At 44.9% G+C, this 17792-nt stretch overlaps 1 protein-coding gene across 2 annotated transcripts in view; it reads right to left on the bottom strand.

Annotated features, from left to right (window-relative positions):
- The window catches only part of ctps1b (CTP synthase 1b), a 61636-nt gene extending 58638 nt beyond the window's left edge, over nt 1–2998 (bottom strand). The window contains exons 1-3 of one of the 2 annotated variants that reach the window (XM_084336440.1): nt 2789–2998; nt 2414–2436; nt 1943–2126 (exon numbers count right to left, since the gene is read on the bottom strand). In XM_084336440.1, coding sequence (XP_084192566.1) covers nt 1943–2126; nt 2414–2419 — 190 coding nt within the window. In that variant the 5' untranslated portion in view covers nt 2420–2436; nt 2789–2998. The remainder of the gene's footprint in view (nt 1–1942; nt 2127–2413; nt 2437–2788) is intronic. The other variant, XM_084336441.1, reaches the window with a different exon arrangement.
- Between the last annotated feature and the right edge of the window lie 14794 nt (nt 2999–17792).

Raw genomic sequence — 17792 nt, 5'->3', positions numbered from 1 at the left:
TTCAAGTACCTGGGAGTCCACATCACAGAGGACCTGACATGGTAAACACACATAGATTCTGTGGTGAAAAAGGCAAAACAGCGCCTCTATCACCTGAGACAGTTAAGGAAGTTCAGGTGCAAATCCAGAGCCTGCAGAATAATGAAAGACCCCCACCACCCCAACAACAGCCTGTTCAAGCTTGAAAGCTCTTGGAGCTTGTATTATTAATCTACATGAGTTTATATGTCTCAACTCCCATACGACCAGGGCCGCCAGGCTATATTTGTTTTTTTTCCCTTTGGGGGTGTATAACAATATCTATCAATTTAACAAGTTTTGCAGTAAAATATTTTTATACAAGAATCCATTTCATGGCGGCTACGTGGCGTAGTGGGCAAGGCGCTCGCCACAAACGACGGAGACGCTGGGCTTGCCTGTTCGAGCCCAGCGCTCCACATTGCTTTCAGTTTAGCTGGCCGTCCGTACTAATACACATTGGCCGTATTAGGGGGTGGGAAACTGATGGGTGGGGATCGGGCGTTGTGGACAGCGACTCCTACAGGTCGGTTGGTGCGCCTGCGCAGTAGAATCAGGAAGTGTCGGGGGCAGCGTGAGCCTCCCACGCGTTACTCCTCGCCACTGAGAGATCGAGCTGCGCAGGTGAAAAGATGCGACTGCTGTTACCTCAAGTACCGGAGGGGACTTGTGCTATGTATGACTTAAGGCCTCTGCATGCTACAGAAACTTCAAAGCAACTGCAACACAACATCGACAAAGCAACAGTGTTTTAGACACTCTGCCTTTATGCTTCTGCAACATCGACACGCAAAGTTAGTTTAACTAAAGTTAGTTTAGGTTCGTGTTAACGTTAGATAATGTACAAAATAAACGTATTTCCGGTGATTTTAGACGTCGCTCTTTTATTTTGAAATCCCCCGACCGGAAGTGTTATAGTGTCTGTTGCTAGCAGCTTAACTTTCTGTGCTTTTCGAGCTAACGTTACCGTAACATCATTAGTTTCCAATGGAGAGGACCTCGGCTCACATGCAGCTCAAACTACCTATTGGAATAAATTAATTGATTGATGTTTAACTTGTCCCTGTGTGTGTCCAGTCATTTCGACTAGCAAACGTTGTATTTAACGTTAAAGTTACCTCAGGATACCATTGTATTTAGTTGGTTAGCTATGTAGCTAATGTGGATAGCATTTTGTATAGCACCAATGCTAGCTGGCTGGCTACAGCTTTATTTACTAAATTATGGAGGCTTTTTAATCGTCAAGGTAAGAGAGGATTTGTCATGATCAACTGAAGGCGTATGCTATGGAACAATATGTGCTTGGGTTTTCAGAAAAAGGCCAGCTATGTGACGCTAATTATTTAGCATCAACGCTGGCTGGCTACAACAATGGCGGATGGTATTCTCTGCGACTGCGAGACCAATATTATACTATGACAGCCCCGCCCCCATTCGCTAACCAACCAATCACTGCTACGCAATATCAACGGAACGGTTGTTTAGGTTAGATTTGGGGGACATGTACACAACGTCCAAGCAACACAGTCTACAAGACCCTAAACAACAACCGCGCTGAAATCGCGCTGATGTTGTGTTGCTTTGAAGTTGCTGTAGCATGTAGAGGCCTTTAGTCCACATTGCAGCCGGCTTGTGGGAGGCAAGAAACAGCGTTCGTGACAGGGGAGGGTTGAATTGGATGATACGAAATTGGGATGGGAGAAAATATAGAAAATGTGAGAAAAAGTGGATAAAAAAAAAAAAATCCATTTCATATATGGGAGACCTTAGAGATGAGGAAAAACATTCTTGTGTTTTGTCTTGTGTTTTGTTCTACCTCCTGTAGGGGTATCTCAACATTTTGGTGGCATTGTCACTAGGCTAGTTGGTTTTCAGAAGCCCCTGAACTCTGAACTACATTTTTAATGTTCACTAAATCACTTACCATGCTCATAAGGCGAGAAGGTTCCAGCGTCAATGTTGATGTATGGGTCAATTTTGATGGCGGTGACGTGGAGGCCACAGGACTTGAGGATTGTGCCCACACTGCTGGCAATGATGCCTTTGCCAATCCCAGATATGACTCCTCCAGTGACCAGAATGTACTTCATAGTGGCACCACGTGAAGACTGGACACGAAAGAGAAGACAATCATCTATCCATTGGTACTTGTAAAGTAGTTAGCATACCTTGGAATATGTATAGCAGTACTGTCTATCTGTAAGTCGTGTATGTCATATATGTTATGATGAATTGAACATTTTACCCATTCTGCAATCTGTTAATAAAGTTTTCAATCAAAAAGCCTGATTAAAACCTTCACCCAAACTCGTGTTGACTTGAACTGTACATTTATATTCGTGTGTTTTACATCTGTCGTTGTGTATAACTTGTGCAAATCAAACAATAATAATACCTCCATGGTCAGATGTTGTTATCCTGTGCGTAAATGAAATGGCGGAAAAGTTGCAGAGTGTAAATAGGAGTTCTAGTGACAGCTATGACGGCAATCAATAAATAACAATGACTAGTATTGGGTTGACATTATTGCGGTCACTTTATTTGGGGTGAACAACGTCAAAGTGACAACCAACACAGCGACAAGGTCAATTTAAACCAGCAATCATTCCCAATAACTGACTGTAACTTCCTCTGTGTTGTTGACATATATCGATTACATTTGCAGCCCTGTATTGCACCAGTATTAAAACAGCAGCAACGTTATTTATTATTTATAAACATGCTAGCTCCTAGCTAACCTTAGCTAGATGGCATTTAAACACAAACTCACCTAAATTACAGAGAATATAACGCCTTCAGATCAGATATTCGGTTCTACGATTATGATCACAGCTTCCTTTTTTCTCGCGAGGCACAAAAACACCCCAGTAGGTTCAGCTGGTAGGTGCACGTGTACAGCAAGCTGACTGACTGGACTCGCTCTCGGTAGATCGAGATCCAAACGTCGCAATAGACCACCGCCGCGCCGCAACACTTCCGGTATTTTTAGCGCGAGGGAGAGAGCGGGGGGGGGGAATAAGCGAATGAATGTTAAAGCGCGCTCTTCCCCCTCCCCCCACGAGCTCCATGTAACGCGGAAGTGCAGTGGTCTATGTCCTATTTGCATTCCTCACATGTCTCACTGAAAACCATCTACCCTGCGCCTCTATGTTGACTACACATGCATTCTGACGTCACTGGTTGTTCACGCCGTATGCGCGTAGGGATTTATCATTGGGAAAATCGATTATCGGCTATTGTAACAATTCTGCTGCATGGAAATTTAAAAGCTTTCCACTTTTGCACAAAATGAGTTCCCTTCTATCACTAACATTATTGTTTAAGCTTTTTTTGTTGAAATAAAATTCGGCGATTTCTTTTTTTTTATGATTAATTGCGAATATTTTCATGTTGAGCTATAGGTTGTGGATGAATACGCACAGAAAGGTACACCATAGACAGAGGGAACACGAAAAACGGCAATGACGTAACCACTACACTGAAAACCATCTACCATGCGCCTATTTTGACTACACATGCAGCCTATTCACATGGTAGGCAAATCGTAAGCAAATGCTGCGTCGTCAACGCTCGCGAACCTGAACTAAATAACGTCACAGATGCTCTGACGTTTCCGTTTTGTTCCTACCAGCGAGGAGGACAGATGTGATTCGCTGAATCATGACATCATACATGTTGGAGTGTGTGAACAATTTCAAGGTCAATGCAAGCGCAGAAGATGATATCACGATATGACGTTGAATGAATTAAATTCACGTCGGTGTGATTGGATATATTTTAGATTTGAATGTCGTCCTGTCCTTGCTCTGCAAGGATGGCCCTTCTTATGTTATGCCCAGCCCCACTAACACTATGCCCCTTTGTTCTTCTTCCATTATAACTGTGACATTGGCTAATGGCTATATTAAAGAGATAAAACGCCATTCATACACTAATTTAATGGCCTGGTTATTATCCCCCCTCCAGCAGCCAAGGCTTAGCTCAGAGTCTGTCCACCACTAGGTGTCATATGTGTCCCATTTAGTCTCACCCAGTAATGAAGTATAGTATAGGCTGCTAGATTGAGCAATTGACATTCATGAGTTTACTTGCATATTATGGCTATATGACGACAGTGACTTGAACCAGATAAACCATTTTGCTTGGGATTTTGTAGATATATCTAAACGATGCCATTCACTTCACAAGCGTGGATGGCCATAGTTATTCAAGTCACGTTGGCACAAAATCAAAGAACACTCCCCCCCTGAAAACTCATTTATTACAATGTCTCCAAGATATTAAAGTTTCCCTCCATATTCGCAGTGTTGCTGCTCCACTTTGGCTGTGGCCTGTGGGTAATGACAGTGGGGATTCTAATTCATTTTCGGCCCATGATCTTGATCTAATTAAAGACCTCATCCCTGCCACCTCATTTTCATAAGCTGTTCCCTTCAATTACATCTGACAACTGAGCACAGACACACATTAACCTCCCGCGTGAAAAGTGCCTCTCCTTCCCTCGTCTCTTTTCGCTCTTAAAATAACACAGAGGGCAATTCAAAGGTAATTCCACCTCTCTGAGTCCACCTTTATGTGAAATGCATCAGGGAGTTTGGCAATACATTACCCACCTATGCTCCTATTCTCTCTAACAGATATCAATCTGTCGAGGTACCATAAGTGAGATGTAGAGACTCTACCAGAGAGATGTTTCACAATGTGGGGTTGGTCAAGTCTCTGTTGTTGAAGGCTACTTGTTGTCAGCTGTGTCCACTCATCATTGTGTGTTAATCATTGCCAGGAAATGTTTGGCTACTAATGTTTTTTGACCTTCTCCACTGAGCGAGGGAGGTCAACTAGCCTGGGGAGAAGTGAATACTGAATGAAACTTTGCCCAAAATAACTCTGGGCTAAAGGCCTTTCAGAGGGAATGGACGTGACTTGATTTATCCACTTAAAACATATTGGAATGTGTACAGATTTAATTACTTTGTATTAGTAGCAACAAAGTAATTTATAAATATAGATAATATGTATTTATGAAATCAATAATAAATAGATAATAAATTAATATAAATATCACTCTGCTTTGTGAAATAAACAGAGGTAAGTACTCTTTAAACGCTTAAGGTGACTTAAAGACTACTTCATTTTGCACTAATATTTAACTGTATAACCTGCTATGACTTCATGAACAAGCAATCACCAGTATTGACTGTCCTGGCTATCTGACATCACTTATTTTCACGTCTAGTATAAAAATCACATTTCTAACTATGGTGATATGGGGGAAAAAAGTTTAAGTAATTTTCCTGTTTGTAGTTATAAAATCAATTTTATAAAAAAAAAATTACACGAAAGTATGCTTGCTAAAAGGTGAAACAAGTGCAAATTTGCAATAGCTGCAACCTTTTTGCAACAGGCCACTCCCATTGCCATGCCCCCTTATAGCCAATTGAAGAATACACACATACACCTTCAGACAGACACACACACACACACACACACACACACACACACACACACACACACACACACACACACACACACACACACACTTGACATCCGTGCCCAATTTCAGTCTCCTCGGGAGAAACCTGTGGTCATTAGAGGGTGGGGAACATTTTGTGGACCAACCAACTGACCGACAGTGACCTATAGAGCTGCTGGTCACAGCTAAAGAAAATGTCCCACTTCTAAAGTAAAATATCACTTGATAAGTTGGCAGTGCTGCTGAGGTTATCTCCACCAACTCAAGCCTGCTAGCAGCGGGGTCAGAGAGGTGGAGCGTGTTTCTCATCTCTCTCAGACCCCCTGCCAGGCCAGGGGACCTGGCTTCCCACCTAAAGTTGTCGAGTGGCAGACCACAAACATCATGGACAGACAATGAAACATTAGCCCGGATAACCCCACTCCCTGTCCATATTATTTATGAATGTAGTGGGGCCTTCCTCTCTCCTTTTGTAGTTTTGGAACGTGTGAGATAGATTGATTTAAGGGAGACACACAGATGGCTCTTCAGGCACAATGCAGTACTTAACCACTCAGAGGAAAAGTGAGCTCTTGGGCAATTAGAGTGATTATGGCTGCTCATGTGCTTGGTGGGCTGGATAAATGTGGCAAGGCTGCCAAGGGTTAGGCATGTGGGTAGCAGTGGTAATAATGATTCAATGCTAAACAATATTCTCTGAAATGAACATACAGTGTACCTATAAATTAAGGATGTGTCTGAATCATCGATTAGGGCTTCATAATCGACATTGAAACAGTTGGTTTGCCTTTTTCAAACGTTCACACTAGGAAGTATTTCTTGGACTTGCTGGATATTCCCTATATCCGTTTCACAACCGTTTAAATCTGAACAATGATAGTGAACACTATACTCATGTAAGTAATAATACCTGTAATAAATAGCTAAATTAATAAAAGTCAGCAAAACAGAATAATCGATTACAAGAATCTGGAGTTGTGCACATCTCTACTGTACTGTATCCGAGAGGCCTGACCTAGCCGCTGTTTATATATTGTAGTGAGCATGAAAAATGGAAGCTCTCCAGTGATCCTGAACACATGCCTACACATTATACACCATGCAAACCCTCAGACATAAGAACCATAAGAACCTGCTGGCACAATGTGACAAGTGGGTCAGGTGGGGTTAGAAACAAGACTCAACGCAAACAATAGTCCCTCTGAGAAACCTGCCACATATACTGCACCTCTGGGGGGAAACCCACATTCTCAGTTTGTTGCCATTGTCTTAAATCTAGTTAATACTCCGTTTACACACTGTGTATCTGCGTGTGTGTGTGTGTGTGCCTGCCTGCCTGCCTGCGTGTGTGTGTGTGTGTGTGTGTGTGTGTGTGTGTGTGTGTGTGTGTGTGTGACTTGTCCCGCAGGGTCCTCCTCCTCTTGCCTAAGGCAAGCCACAATTTAGTGGGAAAACAAAATGTCAGTCAGAGGGCGTTGTCTGTTTTGTGTCCTCCTCCCACTACTTGGAGCAGATCTAATTTGATTATGGAGAAATAATCAATAACAAAATAAGATAAGATAAGATACTCCTTCATTGATCCCTTTGGGGAAATCCGGGCATCGTAGCAGCATGGGGAGGGGAGGTACAGGTATGTAATGTGTGAAGAACAGGAAGAGAAGGGCATCATGGGACAGAGTGGATAATACAGGACCAAATACGAGGGAGAGAAGTGCGGAAAGGAAGAGATAATGAGTGAGTGATTTTGAGAGAGAGAGAGAGAGAGAGAGAGAGAGAGAGAGAGAGAGAGAGAGAGAGAGAGAGAGAGAGAGAGAGAGAGAGAGAGAGAGAGAGAGAGAGAGACAGACTCCCCCCATGGGTGCTGAGTCTCTGGACTCATGCCTGGTATGCCACTGCACTGTCATCTGTGAGCTGCTTGTGTACAGCGCCAGGCTCCTCGCCTGTTAACCAACTCCTAGCGTGTGGCCTTGTCCTCCCGCCTCTCTCCCTCTCTTTTCCTTCAACCTCCCTTCTCCTCTGGTCTTCCCTCCCCCTTCTTCGCTCTGCCCTCCCTCCCTCCCTCCCTCCCTCCCTCCCTCCCTCCCTCCCTCCCTCCCTCCACCCCCTCTTCTCCTCTCTACTCCTCTACTACCCCCCCAAGCCAAGACACAGCTATGGACTGGGCCTTTGCCACCTCCATGAAAACAGATGACAGTGTTTTTTTTGTGTGTTTTTTTCAGTGCCGCAGACCCCCCTCCAGGAGGGGTCTGTCTACTTGGGAGGAGAGGGGGGAAATGAGAGGGATTGATTAATTTAAAACGCATGCTCTCCCCCCCCCCCCCCCCCCCCCCGGCCCCCTCCGCCGAGCCCCTCCTTCAGGAGGATGTGTCTGCTCAATGGAAGCGATTGAGAGGAAGATCATGGGGCCTCATTCATCACGCCATGTACTCCACTCAAACGGTGTGTGTGATGTGTGAACCAGCTTAAGCATTTGGGGTTGCGGCCTTTGACCGTGGGATGCTATTGTGCATTTGGCTGATCATTTTTTGATCAGATTGGTAACATGTGTATGTTTCTCAACTGGGGAGGGTCTTTGTAGTTGTTACAAAGAATGAAATCAGGAATGTCCAATCGTTGCTTTTCTTTGAATCAAATCTTAAGGTCCTTTATTTTCTATTAGTTACAAATTCTAATTCATTTCAGTTCCTTTTCTTTCAGTTCAGTTCAGTTCAATTCAAAGTCTCTTTGCATTCTTTCAGTTCAGTTCAGTTCAAAGTCCTATTACATTTCATTTCCATTTCATTTCATTTCATGCTGTGTGCTCGAAGAGCACGCCACCTATATTACACAGCTGGTTCTAATAGCAATCAAAAACAATTCAGCTCAGCTGCAGTGTTTTGGAACACGTTGGCAGGAGCTGTCCACTCTTGCGTGGTGCTGAAAGACAAACTGCATTAGTTTTGTTGGCGAACAAGCATTGCACTTTCATTGTCAATAAAGAAAAATAAAACAAATAAGACAAAACGTTATCACCAATTAACTATGTGTGTGTATTATATTTTACTTTATGAGTCTGAAAGAAAATGTATATTATTTATAATAATAGTTGCAACAAACTCCGGCCCGATGAACACTGTTCATCAATTAATCTCAAGGTTATACAATAACTGTATTGGCCGTCTGATCATTTTCCTTCCTGGTAACTGTATTGAGCAACTTCTAGTTTTGCCATCACGACCTGGGAATACTTCATGTATCCTACCCATTTTCCAGAGTTGTCTTGGCAACATGTGTTCGTTCACCAGTACCACATCACCTTCCTTCAGTGGTGTTGTTTTCTTTGTGGAGGATGCGTGAGCAGATCTCAATTCCATCAGGTATTCACTTCTCCACCGATTCCAGTATCCATTGACGAGACGTTCTCTGTATCGCCATCTCTTGTTCATGTCCTTTCGAGTTCCTTGTTGTATGTTTGACTCTTTTACAGTCTGTGGTGGTAGTGTCGTCAGTCGGTTTCCTACCAGGAAGTGAGCTGGGGTTAGAGGTGCCACCTCGCTTTTGTGGTCCACATAAGTGAGTGGTCTTGAATTGATCACTGCCTCCACTTCAGTCAGAAAGGTCTGCAGTTCCTCGAAGCTTAGAAATGCTTTTCCCACAATTCTTTTGAGGCTGGTCTTGACTGAACGCACCATACGCTCCCATATACCACCCCACCATGCAGCTCTTTCCACAATAAACTTCCAGTTTATCCGTTTTTCTGCAAAGAAGTCCTTCACTTGGTTGGATTTCATTGATTTCCATATTTCGTTCAAGTCCTGTGATGCCCTTTTAAATGTCTGTGCATTGTCTGAATAAATTGTTGAGCAAATGCCTCTTCTTGCAATAAACCTTCTGAAGGCCAAAAGAAAGTTAGGTGTCATCAAGTCTGACACTAATTCTAAGTGAACAGCTCTGGTTACTGCGCACGTGAATAAAGCAATGTAGGCCTTTTTGTGGTTAGGTCTGACGTACAACGGCCCTGCAAAGTCAACTCCAGTCACTTCAAATGGTGCAGCTTCATTTGTCCTGTCCGTAGGTAAAGGTGCTGTTATTTCTTGACTGGCCTTGGTTGTAAACCTTTTGCAAATGAGACATCTGTTTAGAATCCGTTTAGTTGCTTGTCGTCCTCTTAGGATCCAGAAACGTTCACGTAGCTGTGTTAAGGTGTTCTGAAGTCCATTATGCATTACTTCTTCATGCGCATTGAGAGAAAACGGTGCTTTTTCAATGTATGTGATGTATAGATTGGGGAGAGATGACCACAGCTAAAACGGTGATTGAAATGTGCATGGAAGACGGTGACGGTGGTGGAACCAGTGATTTCACAGGCACAGGCCGCGTCAGCGAGGGTTTTGTTATGAATTCCTTAGAAGAACATCTGAGATTAGAGTGTAGGCCCAGAGCAGGAGGAGAGGGGTGACCTCTTTAATGCAACAGTGGATGAAACGTTTAATGGTGTGAAAGGTTAGCAGTCGTCATGACAGCACGTCGCATGACAACCAGGAGAGGGGCGGGGGGCCGTCGTTGCTACGACGAAGACCTATAAGTCGAACGGTGTTTCCGGGTAGAGCAGACCAGAATCTGACCAAGAGCGAGTAGGACTGAGATCACACAGAGGAGAGACTCTTCCTCCTCCACCACGGAGGGGGGGGGAAGGGAGAATGCCACATCATCATTACAGTAGCTTCGGCTAACACGAGGAGGGTTCGGCTAACGAACAGGCCTGAACACTATTGGACTGAACAGCAAAAGGACGATAATCTGAACACACCGAAAGATCATTAGAATAGACTCTTCAAGGACAATAACATCTGTTAACATCTGAGCTGAGGTTTCTGTTTAGAGAAATAAAACCATGCTTTTCCTTGTAAGGTATTTCACGTTGTCGAAGTGTCGAATTCTTACGGAGGTGGGGAAGTATTATGGTTTACGGATTGCACTAACGGGGGGGAGATAAGGATCTTATCTACCAGTATCGGAGACGTCAGGACCATTAAAAGTACACAACGCAGAGGAATTGGATGGAGAGCCAAACAGACGAAGACGTGATACTGGCCAGTTTGATCAGAATCTTACAGTTGGTGCCGTTGGGACCCGGATTTGCAAGAGATTAAAACAACGGGAACAGTTGGTTGTTGATGACAGCCGGATTTGCAAGAGATAAGAACAACGGATAAAGACTTTTTCAATAATGGGGCGACAGTGGACAACAGTCATCAATGTGTGGGAGAATCATGATCGAAGCAAGGCCGGTCAGCCCTGGGAGAGAGCGGCGAGTCGAGCGGTCAGGAGGCGAACCAGCGCTGTAGGGGAAACAGCGCTCCGATCAAAAATGTGAGTTCACTGTGCACACGGTTGTTTTGATTTTATAGCCAAATAAAAACGAACAGATAGTGAATCCGTAAACGTAAACATTTCTAGTTTGACACAGAGAGAGAATGCCAGCTGTAATAATATGAGCAGAGAGCCATGGTGAAAATCGAGGGTGTTATCTACAGAGAATGAAAAGCAAATGAGGCAGGCTGCACAGTTTTGGTTTAAGGAGGGTAAATGCGAGATGAGGAAAGGGGGGGGGGGGGCGCTTGAATCAGATCGAAAAATTGTTATGGCGGGACTGTTTTCATAACAGAAGGAAAGTCGAAAGGAGATTGTACCAGTGTGTATTATGTCCGATCAGGCAAGAGTATTAGTCTGAGAAAGCGTCCCCTGATAATGGATAGGAAAGAGGAAAAACAGCGGTGTTTTCAGGCCTTGGAAGGAGGGGCAGCGTTCGTTTTGTTTGTGAGAGAGTAGCCATTATGAGCGAGTCAAAATGGCCGTGAGCACCACGAGGAGATAACAACAGATAAAGAACCAGGAAGTGACACGTCAACTAAAACACCATGGAGGAGGAGTAGGTCGCCACCTAGTGGCGGGGGGGGGGGTAGTGCTGGGGAGTTTCCATTACCCATAGGGGAATATTTAGAGTTTAATTCAATTAAGGAGTTTAATTGCGGAGGGGGGGGGGGGGTAGTGCTGGGGAGTTTCCATTACCCATAGGGGAATATTTAGAGTTTAATTCAATTAAGGAGTTTAATTGCGGAGGGGGGGGGGGGTAGTGCTGGGGAGTTTCCATTACCCATAGGGGAATATTTAGAGTTTAATTCAATTAAGGAGTTTAATTGCGGAGGGGGGGGGGGGGGGTAGTGCTGGGGAGTTTCCATTACCCATAGGCGAATATGTAGAGTTTAAGTTAATTAAGGAGTTGAATTTTTTCAAAATTACCAACTGCTTGTGTGTATACACGGTGGTGTATGTGAGAACTTTGTAAAGGAACTCAAAGTGTGGTATATAGAGCGACGGGACAGCTCCAGGGCGATGGTAGACAGCCCCGTAGGGTATATAGAGCGACGTGACAGCTCCAGGGCGACGGTAGACAGCCCCGTAGGGTATAGAGCGACGGTGACAGCTCCAGGGCGACGGTAGACAGCCCCGTAGGGTATAGAGCGACGGTGACAGCTCCAGGGCGATGGTAGACAGCCCCGTAGGGTATAGAGCGACGGTGACAGCTCCAGGGCGACGGTAGACAGCCCCGTAGGGTATAGAGCAACGGTGACAGCTCCAGGGCGACGGTAGACAGCCCCGTAGGGTATAGGGCGACGGACAGCTCTGTTGTATGTTAGATGATAGTACGAGTACGTATGTGAGTTAGGAGCAGGGAACCAACCTGCTCTGTTGTATGTTAGAGCGATGCTCGGTTGTATGTTATTATCATAATAATAAGATCGATATACAGGTTAATTAAATAAGTTTAATTATGAAATAAGAGGGAGTTCGATCTCCAGTGGGGCCTTCTCACACCTAATAAATAGGCAGAGTCTTGAGGGGACACGTCACCAGAAAGAACTGGCGCGCGCTGGGGGTCAACCGTGGGACAAACGTAGAGCGCCGAGTGGGTATCGTTTAGCTGCTGGTGTCACGCCGGAAGACAACAAAACAGGGAACAGCCCTGTAGGATTAGATATGGGTGTTGAGAAGGTGGGGGACTAATAGAGAACAAATAGCGCCATGGGCTGTAGGACACTCACACCGTCCAACAGTCTGAAAGGGCGTGGCCATGGCAGGGGCTTGCAGAGGAAAAAAAATATATAGAGAACGAGCTGCAGGCCCAAAGCCACGGTAGACTAATAGAAAACACAGGGTCGAGTGTACAGAAAGACTGCCGGTGTTGTGTTTCTGCTTTCAAGGGGGGAATGACACCGACAGCGATGGAGATGGCCAGGAGACAGACTGGAGGAGGAGGAAGCCGCAGGGGCCAGGCACGGCAGCCTGGTACACAGATCGTCCACGACGAGAGAGAGGGCCGATGGCGGTGGAGATGAGCCTCAACCAAGATGACCGACAGGGCGGAGATGACCGACGGGGCGGAGATGACCGACGGGGCGGAGACGGCCGACGAGGCGGAGTCCAGCGGTCGCAGGCGGTGTTGCCCAGGGGAGAACGAGGCTGACATCGGAGGGGCCTTCCCGGCGGAGACGCTGTTTAGAGAGCGTTTTGAAACAACAGAGCACGGGCGGTGAATCATGAACAAACAGGGACTTCCTTTCAGAGTCAATCAGGAGATCGAGAGACGAGACAACAGCGAGAAGTCCTGTGTTCATTGATTAGGAGTATGAGATATAAATGGAGGATTCATATATAAGATATATGTATAGAAGGATATATATATATATAGAAGGTAGATAAGAGGGAGAACAGTAGAACAACAGGATATAATTATTGGGAGCAGACAGGGGGGCTCCAATGGTTATGAGTCGTTGGATGTTGTTGGTTTTGGTGGTCGGTTTCGGTTCCCTTTGTGCACGAAGGGGGGCGCAAACAGACATCAGGCAGCAGGATCACTGGGTTGACCGTGGGCCGTCTTCGTTTCTTGTGCACGAGAGACGAGGTTGGTTTGCTTCAACCACAGGCTATTTTTGGCATAATTAATTGAAAAACCAAATAATGATTTATGATTCTGAAGGGGTGATAAGAATCAAGGGGGTATTGAGAGAAAACGGTGCTTTTTCAATGTATGTGATGTATAGATTGGGGAGAGATGACCACAGCTAAAACGGTGATTGAAATGTGCATGGAAGACGGTGACGGTGGTGGAACCAGTGATTTCACAGGCACAGGCCGCGTCAGCGAGGGTTTTGTTATGAATTCCTTAGAAGAACATCTGAGATTAGAGTGTAGGCCCAGAGCAGGAGGAGAGGGGTGACCTCTTTAATGCAACAGTGGATGAAACGTTTAATGGTGTGAAAGGTTAGCAGTCGTCATGACAGCACGTCGCATGACAACCAGGAGAGGGGCGGGGGGCCGTCGTTGCTACGACGAAGACCTATAAGTCGAACGGTGTTTCCGGGTAGAGCAGACCAGAATCTGACCAAGAGCGAGTAGGACTGAGATCACACAGAGGAGAGACTCTTCCTCCTCCACCACGGAGGGGGGGGGAAGGGAGAATGCCACATCATCATTACAGTAGCTTCGGCTAACACGAGGAGGGTTCGGCTAACGAACAGGCCTGAACACTATTGGACTGAACAGCAAAAGGACGATAATCTGAACACACCGAAAGATCATTAGAATAGACTCTTCAAGGACAATAACATCTGTTAACATCTGAGCTGAGGTTTCTGTTTAGAGAAATAAAACCATGCTTTTCCTTGTAAGGTATTTCACGTTGTCGAAGTGTCGAATTCTTACGGAGGTGGGGAAGTATTATGGTTTACGGATTGCACTAACGGGGGGGAGATAAGGATCTTATCTACCAGTATCGGAGACGTCAGGACCATTAAAAGTACACAACGCAGAGGAATTGGATGGAGAGCCAAACAGACGAAGACGTGATACTGGCCAGTTTGATCAGAATCTTACAGCATGTTTTATTTTCAGTTCTGTAAATAAGTCATGCGTGGGTAGAATAAACTGATGCTTTTGTCCATATCTGAGGCTTGATTTTTGCAATCTACCTCCAACTCGCATTACTCCATTATCCAAGAATGGGTTTAGATCTTTAATTTTCGAGTGCTTGTGAATATCCGTTCCCTTTAGCAATTCCTTCATTTCTTGTGGGAAGGCTCTCTTTTGCGTTTCAGCAATCCAGTATAACTCTGCTGTGTTCATTTCCACTGCCGTCAGTGGCCCTTGGCGTTTACTTTTATTGCGCGAGTTATGCACAAATCGGTTTACCCATGCAGTAATTCTGAGAACTGTAGTTAGCCTACTGTAATTTTCAAGCGGAATAATTGCAGGTTCTGTTAGGTATGTTTTCGTTTCGGTCACAACATGGTACTGTTTGACAGTCTCCTCAAGGGGCTCTTGTAGGCTATGCCCGTTGGCTTCCTTTTCTATTTGACGGGGGTCTGCGTCTCTTAGCCATTGTGGTCCATTCCACCATAAGCTCTGAGTCTTTAGGTTTTCCGCGGATATTCCTTGTGTGCCTAGATCGGCTGGATTATCTTTACCAGGACAGTGTCGCCAATCTTCTGGCTCGGAAAGCTTTTGGATTTCAACTATCCTGTTCGCAACGAATGGTTTCCACTGGTTGGCGGAGCCCTTTATCCAGTGAAGTGCGATTGTTGAGTCTGTCCAAAGGTAAGCTTTTATCGGTGTGTCTCTGGTGTCCGATATATATTTACAAAGTCTCGCTCCTATTAGAGCTGCTAATAACTCCAGTCTTGGTAGCGTCACCTTCTTCAAAGGGGCTACCTTTGTTTTGGCACATATTAACGTGCAGGTGCTTTCGTCATTCCCAACCGCGCGTAAATAGCCTACGGCGCAGTATGCGGTTTCACTGGCATCGCAGAATACGTGTAGTTGTCGCTCTGTGATTGAACTCGTGGTTCCAGTGTCGTAGGGTCTGGGAATTACCATATTCTTGACAGTTTGTAACTCTCCATACCATTCTTTCCATTTTGACTTTAAATCGGTGGGCAAGTCCTCATCCCACTCTAGGCCTCGTTCCCATGTTTCCTGGAATAGTCGCTTGGCCCTCACCGTGAATGGTGACAGGAACCCGATAGGGTCGAATAACCTGGCGGCTGTTTGCAGGACTGTCCTCTTTGTGCATTTTGTATTCTTTGATTCTCGTAGAATACTTGTCAGATCAAACATGAAATCGTCCGATGTCGTTCTCCACGTCATTCCCAGAACCTTGACTGGGGCATTCTGGTCCGATTTCGTTTCCTGTAATTTGTTCTGTAGTTCAGGTGAATTAGTTTTCCATTTACACATCTTCATTGCGGCCTTGTCCATGATTATTTTGGATTCATTATACAACTTGTATGCATCTTCTACTGTATCCGCTCCATTTATGAAATCATCCACATAAAGAGTTTCTCTTAATGCTTTTACCGTAGAGGGGTATGTTGACTCCAATCCCTCCAGATGATGTCTGATCGTTGCTGACAGCAGGAATGGGCTGGCAGTCGCGCCAAATGGAACCCTTGTCATCCTCATTATGCATTCATTATATTCGTTTTCATTCTCTGTATGAGGTGTCTTGTCTGTCCACAGGAACCTCAGTGCGTCTCGATCTGTCGGGTTTATTGAGATCTGTAGGAAGGCCTTTTCAATGTCCGACATGAAAGCAATTTTGTGTTGTCTGAATTTCAGTAGTACATTCAATAAATCAGGGTTCAAATTGGGCCCAGTTAATAGACAGTCATTAAGTGAGTCACTATTTTCATCATGTGATGATGCATCGAATACAACCCTGACTTTCGTCGTTGCGCGTTCCTCCTTCACAATAGCATGATGTGGCATGTAGTACAATGGGTTACCGGTGATATTGGTTTCGACTGGTTCAATGATTTTCTTCTCCAAGTAGTCTTTGATCACCTCATTGTATCTTGTGAAGAGTTTCCCATCATGTTTGAATCTTCTCATCAGACGTTGAAACCTGTTCTCTGCAATTCCGTAGTTGGATGACAGTTTCAAATTATCTGTGCGCCATGGTAGTTGCACTTCATAACGTTCTCCGTTGTGCGTAATGGTTTCTTTGAATTGTTTCAGAGCAATTTCATCATTGGCGCTCAACTTAGTTTCTAGTTCAGGGTTGATTCCCAGGGATTCTAGCTCCCAAAATAAACGTAACTGGTCAGACAGTGTTTTATTTTCTACATTGACATGCATCACTCCAACGTTGGTTATAGTGCTGACGTGCATTGTAGTTACCGTTCCTTGAATGAGCCATCCGAAGCTGCTCTCGGCTGCCACTAGTCCATCTTGTAGTCTTTCAATCTTCCCAGAGACCACTTTCCAATAGTAGTCGGATCCGATTAATATTTCCACGTCTTGATTTTCCATTCCGTGGACCTTTACGTCGGCCAACAGCATTCCTTTTCCTTCCATCTCCGTGCGTAATGGCTCTCCGGGTACACTCATTAGTGACGTGCACACTTGTGGTGATTCCAGTAATTCAATTTCGATTGTTTGGCCATTTCTTACATCGGATAATTTTGCCCGTACTTTATTGCAATGCACTCGTTTTGGTTGTAGGCTGCCAAACGTGTGTAATTGTATTACCTCGGAGCCTATTACCGGTAGATTTAGTTTGCGTGACAATTCTGTCCTTATAAAGCTACGTTGACTCCCACCGTCCAACAGGCATCTGGTCAATTTACTCCGGGTTGCGTTTTGGCCAACCAACCACACTGTTGCTGTTTGGAGTAAAACATTGCTATTATTGCCCGAATTATATCCGACGGTAGTATCAGTTTGTAGGTTTGTGGGTTGTTGCGCTACGCGCTGTCTTGGTTCATAAGGGCGCATATCATGGGGTTGAGCGCATACTACTTTGTGGTGTCGCCGGCCACACTTCTCGCATGAAACCTGCATTTTACAAGTTCTGGCCATATGTCCTGTCCCCAAACACACAAAACAACGTCCTTGTCTTTTAAGGAATTCTCTTCTTTGTTCGACTGTATTTTCCGTGCAGTATTTGGATATATGGTTGGCTTTGTTGCAAAATATGCAGTTCTGTGGCGCTCCCGTATATAATGCAGCGGTAGACGATCTATAGGCTGCGGTAGGCCTATGTCTTTGCTCATAATTTTGTTTGTCAATTTGTGGGTTCAGATCAATCAAGGTTGCCGTTCTTTCTCGGCTTTCAACTTCTCTTTTCAGGAATTTCATTAGGCCATCTACTTCCAACATGTCGTCTTCCTCTCTTTGACGGCTGAACGCGAGCGTTATGCTCTCTGGCACCATTTTCATTAGGATAGGGCAGAGTAAGCTACCATACATTTCAGAGACGACT

Source organism: Notolepis coatsorum, assembly GCF_963971535.1.
Source record: "Notolepis coatsorum genome assembly, chromosome: 19".
NCBI lineage: Eukaryota > Metazoa > Chordata > Actinopteri > Aulopiformes > Paralepididae > Notolepis > Notolepis coatsorum.
Note: the sequence above shows the minus strand (reverse complement) of the source record. Positions and strands in the feature narration are given on the sequence as shown.